Raw genomic sequence first — 24,657 nt, 5'->3', positions numbered from 1 at the left:
TATATGCACAACTGCATGGTGATGTATGCTTGATAGCATGGATGATATGTGATTTACTCGTGATATCTTGATTGTCTTGCTTGTTACATTGTGTAGTTTGGTGGATCTTTACTGCTGAGTGGTTGTACTCACCCCGTTTGGGGACTAACATTTCAGACTAGATAAGATACCTCTGCCGCCACCTATGTAGCACGGACACTCTTCGGAAGCCTTTGAGTCGTGTCCGACACTCCGACACGTGTCCGACACGCTTCGACACGTCCCGACACGCTCCGACACGCAGTCAACGAGTGTCGAAAAATCCGACACGTGGTCAACTCTCTCCGACACGCGAGTCTAGAATTCCGACACGCACGGATCAATTTTAAAAATTTCTAATACTTGAGGGGTCAAAATATAAATATACAAAAAAGAAGTAATAAAAGAAGTAATAAAATTGCTATAAATATACACGCATATGGTTAATTTTTTTTTTTTTTTTTTTTTCAGTTTTGTTTTTTTATAATTGTTTTAGTTTTTTTAAAAGTCTTTTACTATGAAAGAAGTAATAAAAAAAAATGCTATATATGATAAATATATAAATATAAAAATATCATTTCAGCATTTTTCTTTAAACAATGTTTTTTTCATCTAAGTTTTATGTATTATTGTAACAAATTAAAATAATGAATGATATTATTTAATATTTTTCGTGTAAATTAATTCTAGGCTATTTTTATTATTATTTATTTATGTATTTATATATTTAATATATAACGTGTGGAATGTGTCGAAATTCTCTATTTTTAAGAAATGACGTGTCGAACTTGTCGTGTCGTGTCGTGTCGCGAGTCGCATGTCCGTGTCGGTGCTACATAGGCTGCCACTGCCACTAGTAGATGGATCAAGTGGTTGGATATGACCACGAGGAGGAGGATAGCAAAAGAAGGAACTTTTGGACGCCGACACTAATCGATGGACTTTAAGTATACGACTGTTGGAGGAGATGTCAGTCATCTTTTGAAGTATATCCAAGTATAGAAAACTATGGCATTTTGATGTACTGATGAATGATGTCCATCTAGTTTAAGTAAATAAAAGTGTTCGGCTTTTACCTATAAACGTTTAGTTGGTGTGCATTGTTTTCTGAATATAGGGAAGGGAGTTGATGGATGTGCTTTCACCATATAAATTGCGCATGGACCGATCTAAAATATGTAAACCCCCAGGATTCATGAATTATAATGAAATTCCTTGGTATCAGAGTATTACATTATTAAGTCAAGTGAAAGGTAAGTGAACAGTGGCGATCCTAACGGATCGAGGGCCGTCGAGGGGTGCCACATTTAGTTATCTAGATTAAGAAAATCTATTTGGTTATGCATAGGTAACCCGAGAAAGGGAAAAGTACCAAAAAGTTCTAAACTTTTTGCAATGGTATCAATCAGTCATAAGCTTTTCAATTTGATCAATTTAGTCCTAAACATTTTCACATTAGTACTAATTTAGTTCATTTGGCCAATTTAAGCCGGAAATTACCGATGTGAGCGCTGGCGGTCTTATATGACACCACCGGCGCTGACGTGGATATATTTTATAATTTTTATATTATTTTTCCCTTTTATTGTCTTTTCTTTTTTTCCTTTTTCTTTCTCCTTACCCCTTGGCCCCGAGGTCGCCACCAACTATTGCCGGCCACAAGCGAGGGTGCGGCCCTCGCCTAGATCCATGTGACAGCACCATGCCCTTGCCTGCTACAAGCGAGGGCATCGAGCCTTACCTAGATCCGTGCAAGGGCCACACCAGCCTTGCCTGAGGCATTGTAGCCATTGCTTGCCACAAGTGAGGGCCTTCACGCCATTGCCTATGGCCGACGAGGGCATAGAGGCCCTCACTCTTGGCCGACGAGGGCCGCCGCACCCTTGTTGGCCAATAGGCTAGGGCTTCAGCCCTTGTTAGCCAACAGGTAAGGGTTTCGACCCTCGCCTAGATTGGGCGGGGGCCAACGCTCTTGCCTATGGCAAGCGATGGTTGGCCGGCGACCTCGTCGGCTAAGGGGTAAGGAGAAAGAAAAAAGAAAGAAAAAAGAAAAAAGAAAATATTTAAAAATTATAAATTTTGTCAACGTTAGCGTCGGTAACATCATGTAGGATTGCCGACGGCCACGTGGGTAATTTTCGTCCTAAAATGGCTTGATGGACTAAATTGATACTATTATAAAAATGTTTAGAACTAATTGGTTCAATTAAAATATTTAAAACTAAATTGGCACCAATGCAAAAGTTTAGGACTTTCCCTGAGAAAGAGTAAGGCAGTTGTTGCTTTCAATGAAAATAATATTTCAGGAGAAGTCTATTAGAAATGTTAAAAAGCACCTTTCATCAGTGAATAAGGCTATGCATTCAAATATAATTAATGTGTTGTGGAAATAGTTATACTTCTCAAAGGTCCAGTCCAAATATAATTAATGCGTTGTGGAAATAGCTATACTTCTCAAAAGTCCAGTCACCCCTCGTGTTATTCAAAATGGAAAAAGAAAACGCTAGGCTTATTTGTCTCTCTTAGGATATACCATGTCTTAATGACCGGTTCAATGTGGACTGAGCCCCCAAAAAAAGTATTTTGAGCGTACATACGAAGTGATGACCATCTCAAGTGGATCTTAATCATTTATAACATCACAAGACATCATCTTTTTCGACGTGGGAATTGAAATACTATGTGATATGTCTTGAATTTCCCCCATTTACCTCGCAAGGGGAACACTATCACAGTCAAGATCCAGAGTGGCCATTTCAAAGAAGCTGTTTGATTCCATCTCACCATTTTGCACTTTCTGGCTTGCCACGTCTACGGCTAAACATTGCTTCAGTTCAGCCAATATATGACTCATGTCTCGCCTCTGAATTGCGGATAGTGGCTTACATGTCATTGCTATATCCACAGCTTTCCAAGCCGAGCTTATGTTGAACTTTCCGTTTAACCTTGGGTCTCCAATGTTCTCCCTGTCTCCACTTTTGATGATTGGAGTCACCCACTGAAGTACGTAGATGTTACCCTCTTGGGCTCTTAGTGAACATTCACTTCCTCTCTTTTCCAATTAATTTTTATGTTTCTAGAGGGAGTGAACCACTAATCTCTCTCTTTTCCAATTAATTTTTATATTTCTAGAGGAAGTGAACCATTAATCTCTATAATGATATAAGGGGATGAATCATTAATCTCTAAAATGATATAAGGAGGGGGGTTGAATCGCTACAAAAACAAAGTATATTTTCTTTGTTGAGTTTCCGATCTTTCTCCACAATTAGAATTTTAAACTTTTGTTGTGTGCGCCCAGCAAGTGGTATCGAGCAAACGGTAGGAGACCGTAAACTCAGCGCTCAGGAGACATGGTGCATGAAGACAGTGGTCCAAGACTATTCTACGTGAGTAGGTGGTCTGGGATCGGAGCGCCAAAGTTCGACTAGTGCATAATCAAGGATTGTGATCAATTGGTCTAGGACCAAGCTTACTTGGTATAATATTGGGCATTATAACCAAGTCATGCTCGTGGATATTTCAAGTTTTTTTAGCAGCATTGAAAGGCTCAACAACCCCAATGGTAATAATTAGAGTATCCGTGTTCATATTTACCTATTGGGTCAAGACTTAAGAGATATTGTTGGCGGCAGGAACACCACACTATACATAGATGATAACGAGTTGAGAAAGCAGAAGATGAAAGTTGGAATTGTGCTCTATGTTCTTGTAGTGATTGTTGAAGATGAATTATTACAAAATATCGATAAGACGATGACTCTGAAGGAGGTGTGAGATGCCTTGCGGCATTGTTTGCAACAACGAATGATGCCAAGCTGCAATGTTGGAGAACAAGTTATCGTCAATTTCACAACGACACATGACGGCGAGTTAATAATTCTCCAAAGTTAAATCTCTTTGTCAAGAAATTTTAAAATTTGATTCTCAGAGTGCCATGTCCAAGATAAGGATAAGGAGAATTATCATTCATGGATTATGACCGGAGTATAATGATATTGTTATGGCCATCCGTAGATAGGCACAAGACCCAGCTCTTATTGAATATATTAGCCAACCAAGAAGCTTTAAATGAAAAGTTGTTTAAGGTCTTAGTCGAGGATGATAAAAGTGCACTACTTGGTAATAAGGGAGTGTTCAAGAGTAAGAGGAGAAACGGATCATGCACTGAAGATCAGAAACATAAAATAAAAAATAAAAAAATAAAAAAGGTCACTGAAACTATCAAAGAACTAGACAGAGCTCATTGGGATCGAGGAAAAGATAACAAGAATGAAGATAAGAACAGATAGAGGCGAGATGGTCATCGCTAAATTTGTGGCAAAATTGTTCACTTTGCTAGGGATCGTCGATTAAAATGATCATAAGGAAATGTTGCAGCATCTATCATGAAAGAGAACAACAGTTAAGAAAAGTGGGATTTCCAAGCATCTATTGTGGTAAAAAAAAACAAGTAGAGCTCGCAGCCTTCTCTATCACTATGTTAGATGATGCGACGACTTTTGTCATGGTAAGTTTAAACTAATCAATTATGACAATGATTGGATAGTTGACTCATGATGCTTAAACCATATGGATCAAAACAATATACCCAACATGTTTGAGTATACCAGTAGATGAGTAGTAGTCATCGCAAAACTAGACAGTGATTGCATCCGATTCAGTTGACATAAGATTGATTAGCAAAACACGTGTATCATGTACCAGGATTGAAAAAAGCCTACTGTTGGTGTCACAACTTACAACTTGAGATATTGTGTGGTGTTTCACCTGAACGATTTTAAGGTGCACTGCAGTTTTAAACCTACTAGGATGTTGATCATGGAGGGGTGTTAACTGAAGTTTACATACATGATGTCGGCAGAGACAACACACATGAACAAAATCCAAAAGAGCGAGACACCCGATTGACATGCTCAATTCTGACACATAAATTATCATAAGTTAAAGGTGATGATGTAGAAGGCTATGATAAAGGGTCTCCCCCAATTAGATGTTCGAGAAGACATAATATGTGTCGGGTGTCAACATGGGAAGACACATCAACTTCCGTGTGAGGAGTTCCAATACCATGCCAAGACTCCTCTTGAACTCATCCACTCAAATGTATTTGGACTAGCAAAGCAATGAATATTTAGATGTCAAAGTACATGACAACGTTCATTGCTAGTTTCTTTAGGTATGTTGATTTTATAGAAAAAATGTAAGGAGTTTAAAGAATTCAACAAGCAAATATGATACCTTCGTCCTAATAATGGGGTGACTACACCCCGCATGAGTTTACATAGTATTAGCAAAAGTATAAGATACGTCAACAATTTACATGTCAAAGTACAGCACGACAAAATAAAGTTGCGGGAAAAAAAGAGAGAAAGAGAGAATGGGCCTATAGGAGCATGTTTCATGTGTAGAATGTTCCACAAAAGTTTTAGGTCAAGGATATTAAGACAACAACGCACGCGATCAACAAATTACTCCAAACAAGTCTTGTTTTTATGACATCATATAAGAAATTATGGAATTGCAAGCCCAAAGTGAGTCATTTTAAAGTATTTGGATGTGTATATTATGCATTCATGCCTAATCACCTATTATTGACACTTGATTTTAGCCGACAAGCCTGGTTGAGGTAAAAACTTGAGATTAGAGATCCCTAATCACGACAGATACCGTTTCTTGGCAAAAAAAGAGACATTTCATTGATTTCTTAAAGTTTTGCAAATTCCATTGCATTCAATGGAAATGCAGGCATTGATTTCATCAATAATCCAAGGTTGACTTTAGAGTTTACCTTTAATCATACCCTCAAGTCAACTCTTTGTCAACATTTTTTCAAAATTTTGAAAAATCGAAAAATCATCAATTCAATTATTGGCCAGCTTAATTAGACACTCAATACCTATTTTTTTTTTTTTTTTTGAAAAACGATAGAAAGTGGACTTTTTGGCCAAACTAAAAATTTTGACCCCGATAGGTAACATTCAAAATCCATTGATTTCTAGAGTGATTTCTAGAGTAATTTCTTTGCACCAATAACTATTCCATCGCTGCCATGCCTAGCGGTATTGGAGCATGTGCTTCAAGAGCACTCTTGGACTATGGTTGATGGACATTTGAGACGTTGTAAAGCATTGAAATCTTAAGCCAATTTTCAGAATTCAAGCTCAAGACGGGTTAACCAATTTTTGAGCGTCATTTTAGGGCCCCTATCTATCCTTCATAGGTAATGCCAATTAGCCCAATAGGAATCCAATTAAGCCAAATTTACTCAATTTTAATATCAATTTTGGCAAAATCTAACTTGGCATAACTTGGCTAAAACGACAAATTGGGATCAAAAGAGTCCAAACGAGTCAACCTAGTTGAGTTGACTCGTTCCAGTTGAGCCCACTTGGACCAAAACCCAATTTAGCTAATTGGGCAAAGCAAGGCAAGATTAGCCAAACCCATAATACAATTCAAAGCAATTGGGATCCCACAAGTTAATTCGGTTGAACCTAGTCAACTAGCCTCAAGCCGAGCCATCCAAGTTTGATAGAATAAGACCCGACTCCTTGGGCCAAAGTCCAATGCAATCTCACTTGGCCCAATTAACTAAAACAGCTCAGCCCATAGCATAAAGGGAAAAAAAAACCACCAAAAATCCCAAACTTTGCTTAGTGTGACAAATTTACCTCAATTTTTTTTTTTTTGTGACCCACAAAATCTCATACTTTGCCAATTTTGATATATTTACCCCAAACTCTATGGTCGAAGGGCACTTTCGTCTTTAATTTTTTTTCCTTTGCTTTCCTTTTTCTTTGCCTTTTTGCCCCTTTTTTTCTTCTCTCTTCCCTCTGCCAACCATTGCGGAGGGAAGCCGGACTCATGTGAGGGCAACCTCCGGCTAGGTTGGGCAAGGGCGTCCCTTGCCGACCTAGGTGAGGACGACCCTTGCCTACGTTGCAACCCTCACTCGACACAAGTGAGGGCGGCCCTCACTGGGCCGGATCTAGCAAGGAATGCCCTTGCTCGACGCCGATGAGGCCACCCTCCCTAGATTCGATGAGGGCTACCCTCACTCGATGCTAGCGAGGGCTACCCTCGCTCAATGCTAGCAAGGGCAGCCCTCGCCGAGTCTAACTTCTCTCTACCGTGATCGGCGAAGGGAAGAGAGAAGAAAAACATAAAAGAAAAAAAAAAATATGCTTTGTAGTTTGGAGTAAGGGTGCGTTTGAGAAGACTTTTGGGGAAATTTTTTAGAAAAATACAAAGACTTTTGAGATAAAGGTGTTTTTCAAAATGCAAACTGTGTTTGGTAAATTGTAGTTTGAAAACCCTTTGTGAAGTACCTTTGAGCAAAATGGTGTTTGGGGGACAAAGGACTTTTGTGATAAAAAAAATTATCAAAAGAAAAATAAAAAAAATTGACCGGCAAGGGCAAGCGGCCGCCGGCAACCTCTGGCGACCTCCGACGACCCCGGATCTGGGGCGGCAAGGTCGCGCGCGTCGTGCGACACCGCCTCGACCTCCGGCGACCTATCTCTTGTAATTAATTGATCTATGAGAGAGAGAGAGAGAGAGAGAGAGAGAGAGAGAGAGAGAGAGATGTTAATTATAGTTAAATTTTCTACCAAAGGTAACCCTAATTTAAGGATAAATCATGATAAAAATCTTATGTCTTGATTTCTTTTTCATACTTTTATTCTCTATATCATTGTGATTATGCGTCGAACAAAACTCAAGCGCGACCGGAGATTCTCTAGATTTTACCTTGACCCCCTAGATCTTGCCTGACGACCCACGATGTTGACCTTAGGCAACACTCAACCCTTGGCGACGGTCCTGTTCATGGATTTGCTAGGTAGAATTGAGGTTTTTGTGTTTGAAAAGCATAAAATCAGAATTATGATTATTGAATGGGGGTAAGATGGGAAATAAAGCAAAAATTCATTAACTTATTGTTCAATGTCTCAAGAAAGAGAGATTGCTGCTAATGCTGAACCGAAGGTGCCATGAGAGAAACTTCTTTACAAATGCATTACAGTTGACAAATGGGCTTTCAAAACCTTTTACCAAACACATGAAATTCAAGCCAATTTTTTAGGCTAAAAATTCATTAGCAAAGCTATCTCAACTGGATCGTAAATAACTTTAACTGTTCTTTTGTTGTAAAGTTGTTCGTGTGACATCCTAAATTTTTTATTCTGCTTTCAATTAAATTAATCGGGCCTTTCATCGACGTGCTTATAGTGTTATTCTCAAAGCTGATCACTCGTGAGATAACTAAACTATCTTGGGAAACCATTAAGGGATTTTAATGCAATAGACTTAAGGATTCAACTAGGAATCGACTGCTCAACCGTGCTTATCTGCAGAGATCATTTTGGCATGGTAAGATTGATTAAGAATCAGAGATAGGTTGGTTCGACTGAGATATGTGGTTAAATGTGGGTGATTCCACTAAATTGCAAAATTCTCGTCGATCGGCACTAAATCGATTCTTCTATCATTTTGGTATCTTGTGCTCGTATTTGAATCCTTGATATTTTCATGACGATCGAGAGTCGCCAATGTGTCGAAGAGGTTCATTGTGATTCGAAGAAAATTGACCATGAGTTATTTGCAATAAAAATTTCTTAAAGCTACTCGGTAGCTTAGGTCACCCTAAAATTGTGTTAGATCGAAATTAATTACAAATTTGAATCCAAAAAGTTCTATCATGTCACAAATCATTTTAAAAACGTCAACTTAGTCTCCGAAGATCTTTCTGCAAAACCGAGACTTTTTGGGAAAAAGTCGAGGTAGGACGGTTTTGTCTAAAAATGTAGAAGATTGTTTTTTATCGTGCAATTGAAAGCAAGTGGGTTCAATTGGTAAGGAAAAATACCAATTTAATCGCAGACTCGATAATAAAATTTATGGGAGCCGTTTTGAGTTGATTCAAGAAGGATTAAAGTCCAATTTGAGGGAAAATAATGTGAAATTCGTATGTCCCATGGACCCAACATTATGGACCTCTTTAAGGCTTCTAGAAGAGGTGTTTTAGTCAGGAAATTACTGAGGGAGACCAGCTGGGATGATGAGGTCAGCCAATGGGGACAAAGAGATGAGGTTGGAAGCTTTCCCTTAACCGAAACCGGTCGCCCCTCCTTCCTCTCCTTCTCCTTTGCTTCGGTCGACACCCCATCTCCTCCTTCTTCACGTTTGAGCTTAGCAAACACAGAGGAGACCAACTGAAGTCGACGAAGCAGCCCAACCCTCGTCAAACCACCGCTCGCCCACCATCGCGCCCGTCGCGCCTCACACCAACCCCACTCCCATCTTCACCTTCCCTAGCTGTCCTTTTGCTTTAGCCACAAGCCCAAGTGATCCTCAGAGCTGCTCGAGCTCATCCCGCCATCGCCGAAGCTGCTTGGAAGCCCGAAGCCGTCCGCCTAAACCCGGTTCAGCCTCCTCGATTCGTCTCAGCCCGTTGTCGCCTCAACCAGCTGTCGTTCAGCCCTTTTTTGGCCCACATTAGAGACCAAGGTTAGTGGGTCTCTAGGCTGCTGTTTGGCCCATTTTGGAGGTGTTCTCGACCCCGTTTGGCAAGCCCACTTTGGTGTTTGTCGAGCTCCTCCGCGTCCCCATCATTTCGATTCGAGTGGATCATTTAACAAGTGAGTTTAACTCACTAATCCCTACTTAGTAGGTTAATGACGTTTAAGAGTTGTTTAGTTTAGACAAAGTATGCATAATGTGGATAATTAGATTAGATTAGCAATTTAATTGATTGTCGTTGCATGTTAGGTGGTTAGAGTAGTGTAGTTAGAACCTACACAAGCTCTAGTATTTAACTAGAGTGATTTGGAAATTTTCTGGATCCGTCTTGGCTTCCAATTAGGCTTTTCGGGCCTAAGTTGCATTTATTGACATTATTCACTTATTTTCCGTAATTATTTAATTAATTAATTATTTTCCGAAAATTAGACTGGAATAGCCAGTGATCGGAATTTTATGCTGATTGCAGAGATGTGATTTGTTTATTTATTTGATTGTTATTTTGTGCAAATTAAGTGTGATTGGTGATTGTGGGTAATTATCTAAAAAATTGATAATTTTGGTAATTAATTGGAAAACTACCATACGTTAGTCTACAACGCCAAAAATCTATTTTGGGACTGCTGAGACTGTGGGATGTTCAAAAGTGAGAAAATATTATATTTTGGCTATGGCCGACCGTGTACCCACAGACGAGTATTTTTATCGGGTATGATAAAAGTTGAGAAATCATTGGTTGATTAGAATGGTATATTGTGTCAGCTTGCATGCTTGATACCTATACCCTAAGTATCACACAGCTTCGGTGAGCATTAAGATTCGCATAGCTTTGGTGAGCAATTAAGATCCACACAGCTTCGGGCTTTGGTGAGCAAGTAAGGTTTGCACAGCTTTGGTGAGTATTGTTAGTATACTATATTAGCCCGATGACTCAATATGTCAGCTTAGAGAGAGAGAGAGAGACAGAGACAGAGATAGACAGAGAGTAGTATACTATTTATTAGCCTTTGAGGCAAGCTATTATCTATTTTCAGCTTAAGCGCGAGCAGTCCTTGATGAGAGAGAACTTATAGATAGTATTGATTGAATTGACCATGTGATGGTCCAATGACATGGAATCGACTGAGTCGATTGATCGATGATTCAATTGTCTTGATGTGTTGAAATGATTGGTTGAAAATGTCAATTATACTGACTTGTAGGAAGGAACATAAGCAAAAGTAAGACCTCCGGCTCATATCTCGTGCTTAGGCAGCCTTAAGGCATATTTTCTTTCTAGTCGGGTCTTAGGGAGTTGAATTCGTTGAGACGTTGTCTCACCTCATTGTGGGATAATATTTTAGGTCCTCATATGGCAGCTCGTGAGTTTTTTGGATAGCCTAAGAAGGTTACCGAGTAGACATCTTATATTTCGTTGCATGGGAGCCCTAGAAGCTGGACCTATGAGTTGATAAGGTCCATAGTTTGGGTTGATGCAGGCCTCACCCACAAGGTGCCCCACCGATACCGATCATGGTATCGCCGGTTCAGATGGCCCAAGAGAGGGTCCCATCTGGAAGTCTAAGATACCTCGGTATGTTTTGGAGGTCGCTTTTGGAAAGGGTACAATAGATCCTCCTCAAGACTCGGTTGTAGATGCGGTGGACCTGGTTTTTGAAGTACCAAAGTCTCTGGTGTAGTCTACTGAAGGCTCCAGTTGGAGTGTGGAGGATGATGGAGAGGAGGACGAGGACCCTTAGTTTTTCTCAAACCCCCACCCCAGCTTTGTAGAACTCATGTGTGTGTGTGTGTGTGTGTGTGTGTGTGTGTGTGTGTAGGGATAAGTGTTGCAGAAGTCCTAAAACTTGTTGCCAAAATGCATTTGAGTCCAAAAACTTGCAAAAAGTGTAAATAAGTCCTAAAACTTATCAAAATGGTTCAATTAAGCCATAAAGTTAATACCGTTAGCATTTTCCGTTAAAATTGCTAACATGACATTTTAAATTATTTTTTTATTTTCTAGCTGGCTTTTTAAAATATTTTTTCATTCATTTTAAAAAAAAAAAATTATATTTAAAAACTAAAATTCATTTTTTAAAAACTATTAGAAAAAAAAAAGGCGAAAGAGGCGGCCGCCCATCGCCGGAGGGGCCGGCGACGGTGGCCGGTCACCGCCCGAAAATCGCCGACCGTCGCCCGACTAGGGCGAGGCCTCGCGGACCCGTGCAAGGGCCAGCGACCCTCGCCTAACGTGGGAGAGGGAGCCCCGATCTGGGCACGCCGGCCCTTGCCTAGGGGCCGGCAACCATTGCCAACCCCAGGTGAGGCCTCGCCGACCCTCACCCGGGGTCGGCGAGGCTCGCCCGTGATCCGGCCGGGCACGAGATGTGGAAGTTCTGGGTCACGAGCAGAGGTCACCGACAAGGGGACTTGGAATAGTGGTGACGCGGCCGGAACTTGGCTCGAGATCTACTGGCGTCGAGCATAGGGAAGCACAGGAGCGGGCCACCCATGTGGCCCTCACGCTCTATGGCAACGCCTAGATTTGGGCGAGCCTCGCCGGCCCAAAGGCGAGGGCTATCGAGGCCTCGCCCGGGACTAGCGATGGTCGCCAACCCCCGGGCGAGGGCCGATGTACCAGATCCGGGCGCCCTCACCCGCGTTAGGTGAGGGTCGCTAGCCCTCACCCGCACCAGGCGAGGGTCGCCGGCCCCTCCAGCAATAGGCAGCTGCCTCCTCTTGCCTTTTTTTTTTAACAGTTTTTTAAAAAATGAATTTTAGTTTTTAAATATATTTTTTTTGAAAAATTGAATAAAAAATATTTTAAAAAGCCAGTTGGAAAATAAAAATAATTTAAAATACTATGCCAACGCCACGTTAGCATTTTCCGTCAATAAACTGACGACGTCAATTTTAGGACTCAAATGAAACATTTTGACAAGTTTTAGGATTTATTTGCACTTTTCTCAAGTTTAAAGACTCAAATGCATTTTCGCGACAAATTTTAGGACTTCCGCAGCACTTTTTCCATAAATATATAGATAGTTTGGTTTGTATGTAACTAGTTGTGATATGTATATATAAGTGTGATGATGGTTTTCAAAATTATGGCCCTACTTTCCCATCCCATATTATTGTTGTCTGGGGATTATTAAATTGCTTCTGCGTGTCCATTAAAAAGGATGGGTCGGCGATGCATCCTAGGATGTCTCTATTAATCGACCGTAGAGGGATGAACACGTACTCAGAAAATCGAGGCATGATAGTTCGAGGCAAATCTTACGAAACGGATCTACCTTGCTCAACTTCAAGTGTAACGGATAAAAAATGTTGTCCTAATCTATGGCTATACAATAATTAAATGAATTTATTTAAAATAGTGACCTATGCCAACCCATACTCCTTTTTATTTCTTTACTCAATATAGCTCCCAATTTTTCGCAACCAAAAGCAAGTATTAGTCATCACTTTTGAGAGGAGGAATTCTTTGTATTTTTTTTTCAATAAGAGGATTTTTTTTTTATCGGTCATATTCTACTCTTATTCTTGAACTTTTGGTTTACCTCCTTATAAGGCATGAGAATCAAAATGTATACCTAAAATTAAATCGTTTTTAGAATCCCCAACTCCCAATTTCTCAAGGGTGGCCTCTGGAGTGGTTAGATGAATGAGGAATTAAATCGCCGATAAAGATGGGCATTTGGAATAGGGGTGATCGGGTCTAGGGTGGAAGGGTCTAGACCTAGACCCTATACCTGACCATGTTATAACCGGTTCAACTTTTCTGGACTATATTTACCGACCCTGTTTGTATTGGACCCTGTACCTAATCCATCATGTTTTTCCGATCCGGTTCTAGGGTCAATCTTGTTTCTACTAGAACCTGTTTTGCAATTTCCGATAACCTATACAACTTCGAATTTTATATTAATACGCAAGAAAATAACATAATCCTCCTAATTTGTATTGAAATATTAAGCACTTGTAATAAATAAATACATGAATTTTTTGACTAAACGAAAAATTAAAGATCCACAATGCTAATTATAATAAATAAAATCATAAGGCAAATAATTAGTAACAAACATGGGTCTAATATTAGTCTTATTCCCACAACTACTACATGAAGTTACTCATTTATGCAAGCATAATTCCTTCTACAAAAGAGAAATTAGGTGAACAAATCCATGTGATACGGCGACGAACACCGTTTGTCCATCGGACGGTGCAAGAGGGAGCCGATGAGGGAGGGAAGCAAGTGAGGAAAATGAATGACAAAGGAGGAGTGTCGTGCATGTTCGAGAGAGCCAAGAGGAAAAACGTCGTGTGATTGCCAAAATAAAAATAAAAATCGGGGGAAAAAATAGGGTTTTAGACCTTTACTTACAAAACAGGTCCAGGAACCGGGTTCCGGGTGAGTAATCACTTAGAACTTGTTCCTAGACCGGTTTAAACTGTTCCGAATTTTGGGAACCAGTTCCCGAACTGCTTTCAACGGGAACCCCTTCCGACCCATTTTTCCAGGTGGGCTGATCCGGGAATTGGGTATACCCAGTTCGGTTGCACACCCCTAATTTGGAATGCCCCCACTTCTTTTTGTTATTAATTGGGCAATAAGGATTTAAGTTGAAAAGAAAAGTAGATAAAGAAAATCGCAAAAGCAAGTACGAGCACCCGCGTGGGATTCATCTTGAAATCAAAAGGCAACCGATGGGGATGAAACGCGGGCGGCTATCATCGAGTCGTTACTCCCACACGCTGAAAGGGAAGTGAGGTTTGGCTCTGTACCCCGTAGCGCATCACACCGTCCCTTTTGCATCATTCGAAGAAAGAAAGCAGATGGACGGCTGAGATGGGCCCATTGGATGGAGTCGGCGGTGAGCGGCTTGATCAAAAGGTAGGACGGTGCAAGGGCGGTGGCATTTAAATATTCTCATTTTTTTAGTTGATTCTCAAATTTAATATGGGAAGTCAAGTGCGACTTTTCATAGTTAAATTATGCTTAAAGATGAATTCAGGACTTAATCCTTATAATAATTTTACGACTTCATCGTACTTTTTGAAAACATTATGATTTAATTGCAATTTTACGACGAGTTTTAGGATTTTTGTAATACTTATTCCTATAATAATTCACTCAAGTTGGCTAGGCAGTTAAATTTGGTCCGGTCAAGTATAGTTAATGGATTTAAACTTTGGGCTATCTCTTGTTTCTACACTAACTTCATATATCGTGAGTATTATAACATGGAGGGAGATCACATTTATAAAAAAAAATGTATATGTTTTAATACCTCCTATCTCGTTCAAACATGATTTGATGTGTCAAATTTGACCAATGAGAGGTCGTACATGTGAAATAAATTGGTGCAAAACCCAACTTTGATACTATGTTAAAATGTTCAATCCAAAAGATTAAATTTATTTGTGAAGCAAGACTATATGTATATGAAGAACATATAAATCCCGTAAATAGATAATGTGGTGACATTTCGACACGACATTTAAATATTGGACAGTGTCTTAATGCATGACTTGAAGATTTTAGAACATATAGTATTGATTCCACAAACTTTTTACTCAAATAGTCCCACATTATTAGAATAAAAAATTAAATCATATGTCAATACATACTAATTTACCCAAGCTTCCCATTAACTCAGGTCTTCCAGCGAAATTGAGTCTAATAAATTAGGTGAAGTGGGTACTCGCTTTGAAGTTATGGAATGGCATGCTTTGGAGTGCATTTAAAAGTTTATACGCTCATTTTACTATTCCTAATTGATCCCTGATAAGAGTTATTCATTCAGTGATTTTATTGATGGCTTGAGTAAGAAAAGAATCGGACTAATTACATGATTTACCAACACAATACTTGAGAACAATAAAGATGATTTTTGCTTCAATAGTGCACATTGCACTATTGAATAAAGAAATTAAAGAGCAAAGACTTTGCTGTAGTAAAAGTGAGTTTACTTTCACATTCGACCAAAAAAAGAATCTTGGTTGATTTGTTTTTCGCTTCAAAAAGAGAATCTTGTTGCGGAAACTGGTTTGCCTTTCCAAAAAAGAGAAAATGGAGTTGACCATTTCTTTGGTCCATCAGTTACTATGTGACAACAACATTATCATTGCTAAGATTTGCTTTTAATTGACGAACCAATATATTTTTCTTCTAATGCGTCCTTTATATCTAGTGATCATATGTGCTCTTATTTTCGATGTTTTTATCAAACAATATGTCTTTTTAAGTATTTAGTTACTCTAGTTGCTCTTGACAATGTCTTGGCTAAATCGATGATGTTGATCTAGTCATCAGTGTAATGTCAGCTTTGTTTTAGGTTCCATGGAAGTCGACAACTTAACAAACATTCAATTAGCATGAAATGGATGACGATATTCAAACTCTAATTTCCTTATCTCCTCTCTTCTTACGATCTCGATTATTTTGTCACAAGTGATGGATTTAAAGTCATTAAAAGTGACTTGACTCTCCCCTTGTCTTCTAACTAGATCAGTAAAGCTTTGGTCAATTCTCATGGTAGACCAACAAAGTCACAAGAGAACGGACGATAAGGGACTCGAGTTCAAGACACATTTTTGTTTCGACTCTGTGGTTCTGTTGTTGTCTGTAGTGCTTGATCAGATCAACCCTAAACCAGAAGGGACATTACATACTTATGTCACGATATGTGCAAATTTCTGCTAGTCTCATATCATCAATTGGTTCTTTCTTCGAGTTTGCTCGCTAGGATGAGCCCTCATTTTTTCCAAATCCTGCCATTAATTGTCATAGATGGGACAAATCAATTACATGTCAGTGGGTCCTTTTTTGATGAACAAGCAACGTTACACTGGTGATGCACATCTTCTCCGGCAGGAGGGCTCTCATCTAATCAATGATACTGGTTGTTGCATTAGAACCTCGAGACAGAAAGCCTATTCCACATTCTAAGAATTAGAGAGATTAGGATTGCCTTTTATTTGGATATAAACATTTTGCAAATGTATGCATTATCATAAGTCAAGATCAAGACTTGTGTCCATAATTTGTTAATGATGCTTGCATGTATATCCCAGGATGCTTGTGAGAAGTACTACATTAAGACCACTAGAATCCTCATTATAAATTTTCTCATTCTACCCCTTCAACATTGCCAAATTGTTGCTTCTTAATCAATTGTGTTGATTCCAACTTAAATCTCAATTGAACCCTAAGAACGTGTGCTGCAAGGGCCTGTTAATGCCAATTACCTGATCCATGGATAACCTCAAAGTCAGAATCACAACTCACCTCCGCCCATGCTCAATAAGGAATTTCTAATTCCTCGGTATTAGAAATGCCATCAACTGACATTATGAATGGAGAAAGAAGTAACAAAGGACGAAAGGATATCATTGTTCAAAAGCGAGTTTTGCAGATTTATTTATTATAAGAAAAGGGAAATGGATGATGCAATTAAAAAAAAAATTGATAGTACAAATTTGTTGACAAAGCCTTTATGGATTGGAAAAGTTCGACTACCTTGCCATAGGGGCATTGTTAGAATGGAGCTGTAGGGAGGTCATTTCCAAGGAACCACTTGATTTGCTCACCAAAGACTCTTTCAACTCTGACAGTACATCATTTATGTCCGGCCTTTGACTTGCTATTGATCGCGTACAAGACATAGCGATCTCCGTTACTCTCAAGCCGAGTTGACGTCGAATTTTCCTTGTAACATTGGATCCATAATCCTCTCTATATCACCACTTTCAACAATTGGAATTGACCATTGAAGGATGTGCATGTTGGCATTGCCATCCCGGCTTCTCATTATTGCAGGTCGGCCCGTGATCAATTCAAAGAGTATGATTCCGAAACTATAAACATCACTCTTCCTATTAAAGATTCCAGAAAAATGAAACCTGGGTGGAAAAAAAAAAAACAAATAATGGATCTTTAAATCAAATATGAAATCCTAGGCAATGTCAATTTTTATATGCAGAATCAGATTGATAATATCAAGTTGTAGCTATTACTCGGGATCAATGTAGCCAGGAGTGCCTGCGGGACAAGATGACACATAAGAGTCGTTTTGAGTCACAAAAGTTTTTGACAGGCCAAAATCAGCTATTTTGGCTTGGAAGTCTTCGTTCAACAAAATGTTTGTAGTCTTCAAGTCTCTGTGGATGATGGGTGGCTTGCAACCGTTATGCAAATAATCCAAACCTGTAACTCCTCGCAAAAACCATGTCAAGAATGCCACAGCAATGTCAAGAAAAAACCTAAAACTGTGGTTATCCCATTCATGTACCTTTTGCTGCATCCACAGCTATTTGTAGTCTCTTACTCCACGTCAAGACCTTCGGATGGTCCTCTGTTGGATGCATCCTAACTTTATTTATGAGCAAGAAATAGAGTTTTACAGGACTATTTTAGAGAAGACAACAATAGAAAAGAACATAAATACACACCTGATAAGTGTTGCCTTAAATTTCCGTTGGCCATGTATTCATATATTAAAGCATTGTTCTTGGAATCACCACAATATCCAAACAAAGAAACCAAGTTTCCGTGATGAATAAGCATTAAGAGTTGCACCTGCAGTGTCACAAGTGTGCATTAAAATAATGCATGTTGACAATAGTCTAAGAGGAATTTTCTAAATGAACGTCTGCATAAGTGTCGGCGTAAGTTGATTTTAAAAGGAAGAGTGATTGCATCATCCAATCTAACCTCGGCTTGAAATTCCTTGTACCCTTGCTTTGATGATTTAGAGAGAGTCTTCACAGCAACCGTGGTGCCATTATCTAGTGTACCAAGATAAACCTTTCCAAATCCACCTTCACCAATAACTCGTCCAAAATTTCCAGTGATTCTTGAAATCTCTCTATACTTAAAAGGTCGATTCTTTAATCTCAACGTCATTTCACTAGATTCTGTATCAAAAAAAGTTCCTATGAGTTTAGTGACTACCCTTTCAGGTAGTAGACTTTCATGGCAAATAACTTCCCATGGTAAATGCGTCCACAACCATTAAAAGACATAGGAAGGGTTTTACCGATCCCATTTAAAGAGCTATATTAATGGAGAAGAGGACAATAATCGAAAGATCTGGGCAGGGGTTCTCTGTCGCCTACCTTCAACATGCTATCAAATAGATAATTGTTCTTTGCTCAATACACAAAGATTAGTTGGCGATTGCACAATCAAACTTTCTTTTTGGGAGCCTCAGAATATTAAGGACAAAGTTGTACTATCAAGCTGTTATAAGTCCTTCCCATGCATAGCACAGTTACTTTTGAAAAGAAAAATCACAAATTTCATTAAGTTAAGCCGAATAATACACATACGCTTTGTGATGCTGATGCGATCATGCTGTAAATATGGCTTTCTCTCTTTTCTCTCCATTTTCTTGTGACTACTATGTAACTCAGATTACCAACATTGGAAATTTGGATTAATGCTAACGTTCCTTTATTCCTGAGGTTGATAAGATTGTAAAATGATAGTCCGGGTGGGGGGTTGGGGAGGGGGGAGAAGAGACAGCAAGTTGCTGAGTTATGTTTTCTCAACTAAATTATCCTAGAAAATTCGACCAAAAAAAAAAAAATTATCCTAGAAAAGACACTGTTGCAGTTAGAACTGTACCAATGTAAAACCAAAGTCAAGATTGCTGTCAAATGCAGTTTAGATTGCATGAACAGCACAAGTAAGAATGCTTACCTGCTCTTCGTTTCCGTTTAATTAACCAAACAATAGCCAAAGCACCAAAGAGAACTAAAAAGAAGCTTGAAACTGACGTAACAATTGGAATGAGGATGGAATTTTGTTTCTTCTTCTGCGGACAAGGATCAGCTAGGCAAAGATTCTTGTTTCCTGCCAAACTGCCACAAGAATGAAGGAGCTGAACTCAAATTCCTATCAATAAATGCCTAGATTGATTTCCCATATGTTGATCGCAAGTTGGCCTTCTTATTTGCTTTTAATCACAATAAAGAAAACATATTGATATTCTTGCCACCTTATAAAAGTCGCATATGACTCAGAGAGAGAGAGAGAGAGAGAACCTCATGTTTAAAGTTTTGTCCACAACCCTTTTCTTAAGAGCTTCAGGAACTGATCCAATCAGGTTATTTCCGCTTAAATTTCTGCAAATATAGCCGTTATTAAAGATATGTCCACTTCAAATCTCTTGCTGCTTCACCGAGACAATTGACTTACAGAAATCTAAGATTTGGTAATTCTGCCAGAGTTTCTGGTATTGCTCCTGTAAGATGATTGTTGGACAAATCTCTGGGAAATAGCAAGTTTAGAACACCTCATATCAAGTTAACTAGCTCCATAGCCAAATGCAGTATGTTTCCACACATTAGGGCAATATTTCAATTGCTTATGTCTCCTAAAACACAACCTTAATTTTTAAATCATGAGTTGACTCCCAGGGGGTGCTTGATCATGAGTGACATGCAGACACAACTAATTCAACCACGGCGATACTTACAAGTATTCCATTGTTGATAGATGTGACAATGATGAGACTATGTCGCCCATCAAATTGCTCGAGCTCAATTTCCTGACCATCGGAGATCAAAATAGAGGATCCCGTCATTGCCATCTTTATAAAGGCAGCATTTTTTGGCACAATATAGAAAATTTTGTGCAATTAATTCTTTAGAATGAAGATAATTTAGGTCCTCCTAGTGTGAATGTTTTAGGTATTGGAAGACCATTCATAATCGTCAATTTGATCCTTGCATGAGTCTCACTATCTCCTTGTTCTATAATTTGTGGTTATTTTTGGACCTAGATTACCTGAAAGTTATTCTCGGAGGACCCAATACTTGCTCATATACAATGCAATTTGGAACGCTAATGTCAAAAATTGGAAAAGTAGGCTATTGGGGAATCTCACATGATATTGGAGAGAGCCCATAAACTATTCCTAATTTCACACCCACTGCGAAATATCACCATCCCATGTGGGAATTCACTTCGGGAGGTTGCATTGATCTTAAATATTATTTCTCATTGATACATAAAATTTCCATCATGACGAATAAGATTTTTTTAAGTTTCACCTAGAAAATCAGTAATCGAGAAACAGTGGGAGAGGACTCACAATGATATAATCCTTGGAGGAGTTCCATTTCTACAATCCAAACCATCCCATGTGTATTTGCTGGGTACACATGGGTCACCTTGCCAGCTTTCTCTTTGAATGTGATATCTTTTTTTGATATCATTAATCGCTTTCACTGTGATTTAAATCACAAAAAGAAAGTATTATTTAGAGAGAAGGATAGAGATGCAAAAAGTGGTTGCAATCAATCACATATAAGTCGTATAGATTTTCAGTTTTTCAAAAGACTTGTAACATCTCAGGGCTTCAATTTGAAGAGTTTTCCAGCAATTACCAAGCAAAAAGTAGCCATAGCGGGGAATAAAGCAGATAGAGAGTAATAATTAGCCAGATCTATTGATCCCAACAAAGCAACTATTGATCAGAGTTCATGAATAGGATGGGACCCATGGTGGAGACTAGTACATTTAGCATAGGATTACCTAAACCTTACTTACTGACATTGGAATATCTGTCTAATTATTGTCGATGTCAGTTGGAGCACAACCGTACGTGTATGTAGACGATAACAATACGTAAAAAGAATAAAAGCGTACCATCATCTTGTGCTGTGGATACATTTGGAAGATCACGAATGGTATAGAGCTCCATGGCATTGAGGATCGGTGGATTTCCAGACTTATTTGTCGATTCAATCGAGAAGGTGATGAACGATCCATCAATAGGAGTAGAGACTACAACCAATGGCTTTAAGTATTCAAGGCTCACTGTCTCCATGAATTGATTATCATTTATGGAAATTGTGAACTTCCTCTGGAGATCGTTTGTCAAACTTTCAGTCTCAACGAAATAAAAGTACACAATCCATTTCTTTTTAAAGCTTGAAGGTGGCCATTCTAAAGACAAGGGAGTACTGGCACTCATTGTACTTTGAGCGGTCTGAAGAACTTTACTGGGAACCTTATAAGCATCATTATCCTCAGATGAATAAATGACAGATGTGGTGTCCCGAAAGATCCAATCAGGATAGTTTTCAGCTGCCCAAATTCGATCGTAAACATCGTCAGGGTACCTGAGTGAGGCATTTTTACGAACAGTTTAAGAGCAAACAATTAAGCAATTGACTAATAGACTAGCAAATGCCAATTCGTATGGATAGGCAATAGAAATATAGAATTTACCATATTCAACATATTACTAGTGAAAAGCCGATGCTTTGGTTGGTTACAAAAATTAGAATATCCTACTGGTGATTCGATGCAAAACTTGAAGATTGCAATATGATGTGCAGTTGATCATATTTGTCGAGAGAATGTAGTGGCCACGGACTTGTAGCACGTATGTACGTACAGATACATCGGTTTCATGTAGTTCATTTTACTTAATTAAACAAAAATGTTATTGGTTTTGAAGCATTTCCCGCATGTGATTTTTTTTTCAGCCTACAATGGTTCGGACGAGGTTAGGATGTATTTCTCCCACTGCTGAAATATTTCCCGGATGGAATGTAAGGACTTCAAAATAGCTATGTATATTAATCATGTATTTTACGTAAAATGAGTATTAGCACCGAACTTCAGAGATACGTATTGTCATTATAAAAAAAAACACATACCGATGTATGCTGTGACTATTGGAATACAACATATTCATAACATATATCAAGAAATTAGAATACTTTAAATAAAATTGTTCATATTTTCAAAATATAACTAATAGCCCTTAATGAATATCCCAAGAGCACTTTCATTTATCGTATATGTATATGAAAAGTCCCCTCTTCATGAGTAGACATTGAGTTCTACAATATACTAGATATAATCCGTGCTTTGCACGGGTTGTTGTATTTTACCATTAACATAGGATTAATCATTTTGAGTAACTATTATAATGTAGTCAACATAATGTTTTGACTTGTTATATTTCGTTTGTTCTTACTATGTCTCAAATGCACCTGATTATTGTATTTTTATTTAGTAAACGTACTTGTATACTAATACAAAGTATTATGTCATTATCAAGGCACGAGACACTTTATCATATATTTACTAACGTACATGCATTTGTGTATGTGAAGAATTGACATTTATGAGATTTTTCATGATCATCTTGTTATGAAATATTTGAACTATTAATTATTAATAGATAGAAATTCTTGATACCATTTAAGTGAATTGAATGCGCACATATATTATAAGAAAAATGACACAAATGATTCATGAACTTTGATTCGATGTACAATATGGTCCATGAATTTTCAGTTTGTTCAATGTAGTCTCTAAACTTTATCCTAATATACAATATAGTCCTTAAACTTTCAATTTGTTTAACGTGGTTCATGAACTTTCGGCACATGATCAATTTAGTCCCTACATCTTATAAAAATATTTAATGTTGTCCGTGAACTTGAATTAATAGAGGGACTACATTGAATAGTTTCATATAATTCAGAAAATAAATTGAATATGTACTAAAAGTCTAAGAATCACATATGATAAATTAAAAGTTTAGAGGCAACATTATACCTTGGTATAAAGTTCGATGATTACATTACATATTGGATCAAAGTTTAAGGATAGTTTATGTCATTAACCCTCACTATCTAGATTTTTAATACATTTCTTTGTAAAAAGAAAAGATTTCAATTTTATGTTCGCGATATGTCAATGGTGAAAAAATTGTTAATTGAAAGATTTGTCTACATCCTTGAAGAAGAAAATATATCGTATTCCCTTAAAATGGGAGCTTCCCTTTATATAATATAATAATAATAATAAATAGATTAAAATTAGACACGCCTGGTGGTACGGAGGTACGGAAATGATTCCGTTTGTTGACATGACAATCTACCAATAATAAGTGAATTTCCTCATATTACAGAATCTTCAATTTGTTATATTACTAAAGTTTTGAACGGAAATGTAATTATCAATTTTCGCCTAGAAGATTGTTTCTCAACCACATCATCTGATGGTGAGTTTTATTAAAAATATATATAACACTGATGTTTTTAGTAAATAATTTGTAATGTTCTCATTTCAAACCTTTATGATAGTATATAATATGTATTAGTTTATTGAATATTTATTTGAATATTAAGGCAAAAAAAAATAATGATAATTACATTATACTATTTTTGCAATGCGTCGAAATTTTTCCTAAATAAATCAACCAGACCGCTTGTTATGTTGAAGTAACTTAAGTGTTTTTGATACATATCGGAAATTCTAATTTTGATTTGGATAATAATTTAAAAAATTTCAAATAACTTAATTTTGATCCTTGGACCTAATGGCTTTTCTGTTTCTCTTTTAACATTTTCAATCATCTAATGATTTTTGTTGTAATCTTTGACGCCTAATATCATTTTTTTAATGATATTTAAGTGTCTTTTTTTGGAAATCTGTTGATTTTCTCTTGGCTTCTTTTTTTCCTTGCGTCTTTGCTCAATTTTGCCTTGTGTAGTGGCCCCCTTTTCGGTCTTTCACACATTTGACTCGTTACCAATTCGGTTGGCCTCATTTTTTCTGTTAAATGAGGTATATGTGCCTTCAATAGTCTATGAAGTACCAACACTTTTCAAGAGTTTTTGTGTTGTGGCGGACATTTCAATCAACACGTGTCGAAAAATCCAACACTGATCAACTTTCTCGATACTCTTCGACACTTAAGTCAGAATTCTGACATACGAGTTTACAAGACATGATTTCGATATCGAGATCAATTTTAAAAATTTAATAAATGAAATGTCAAAATATATATATATGTGAAAAAATAAAACACAAGAATAAAAATAATAAATGGAGAAAGAAAAAAAAAACCTAGTATTATATTATCTTTTGACTCCCACTTCCCGTTATATATAATTCATCCCTTAAATTTTTTTTCCTCCTTTTATAACATATCCAATATGCGTGTCCAAAATATGAATTGCTTGTTTTTTTCTCTAAGTTTTATGAATTATTAAAATAGAGTTAAATTTGTCAAATTGAAATAATGAATGATATTAATAAATGGCAGATTAATATTTTTATTGTATGTTCATTCTAGGCTTTTTTAATTAATTATTTAT

At 37.8% G+C, this 24,657-nt stretch overlaps 1 protein-coding gene across 1 annotated transcript; it reads right to left on the bottom strand.

The window, feature by feature from the left end:
- Positions 1-2,725: 2,725 nt before the first annotated feature.
- LOC120288852 (receptor-like protein kinase At3g21340) lies at positions 2,726-19,385 on the bottom strand. Its single transcript, XM_039303030.1, has 7 exons — positions 19,229-19,385; positions 18,239-18,441; positions 17,977-18,103; positions 17,817-17,879; positions 17,542-17,731; positions 17,242-17,427; positions 2,726-2,963 (listed from the first exon to the last, which is right to left on the bottom strand). The coding sequence occupies exons 2-7, from the start codon at positions 18,428-18,430 to the stop codon at positions 2,726-2,728; spliced, it is 996 nt and encodes a 331-aa protein (XP_039158964.1). The 5' UTR covers positions 18,431-18,441; positions 19,229-19,385.
- Between the last annotated feature and the right edge of the window lie 5,272 nt (positions 19,386-24,657).

Source organism: Eucalyptus grandis, chromosome 10 (genome assembly GCF_016545825.1).
Source record: "Eucalyptus grandis isolate ANBG69807.140 chromosome 10, ASM1654582v1, whole genome shotgun sequence".
Classification (NCBI taxonomy): Eukaryota; Viridiplantae; Streptophyta; class Magnoliopsida; order Myrtales; family Myrtaceae; genus Eucalyptus; species Eucalyptus grandis.
This window is presented reverse-complemented; position numbering and strand designations above follow the sequence as displayed.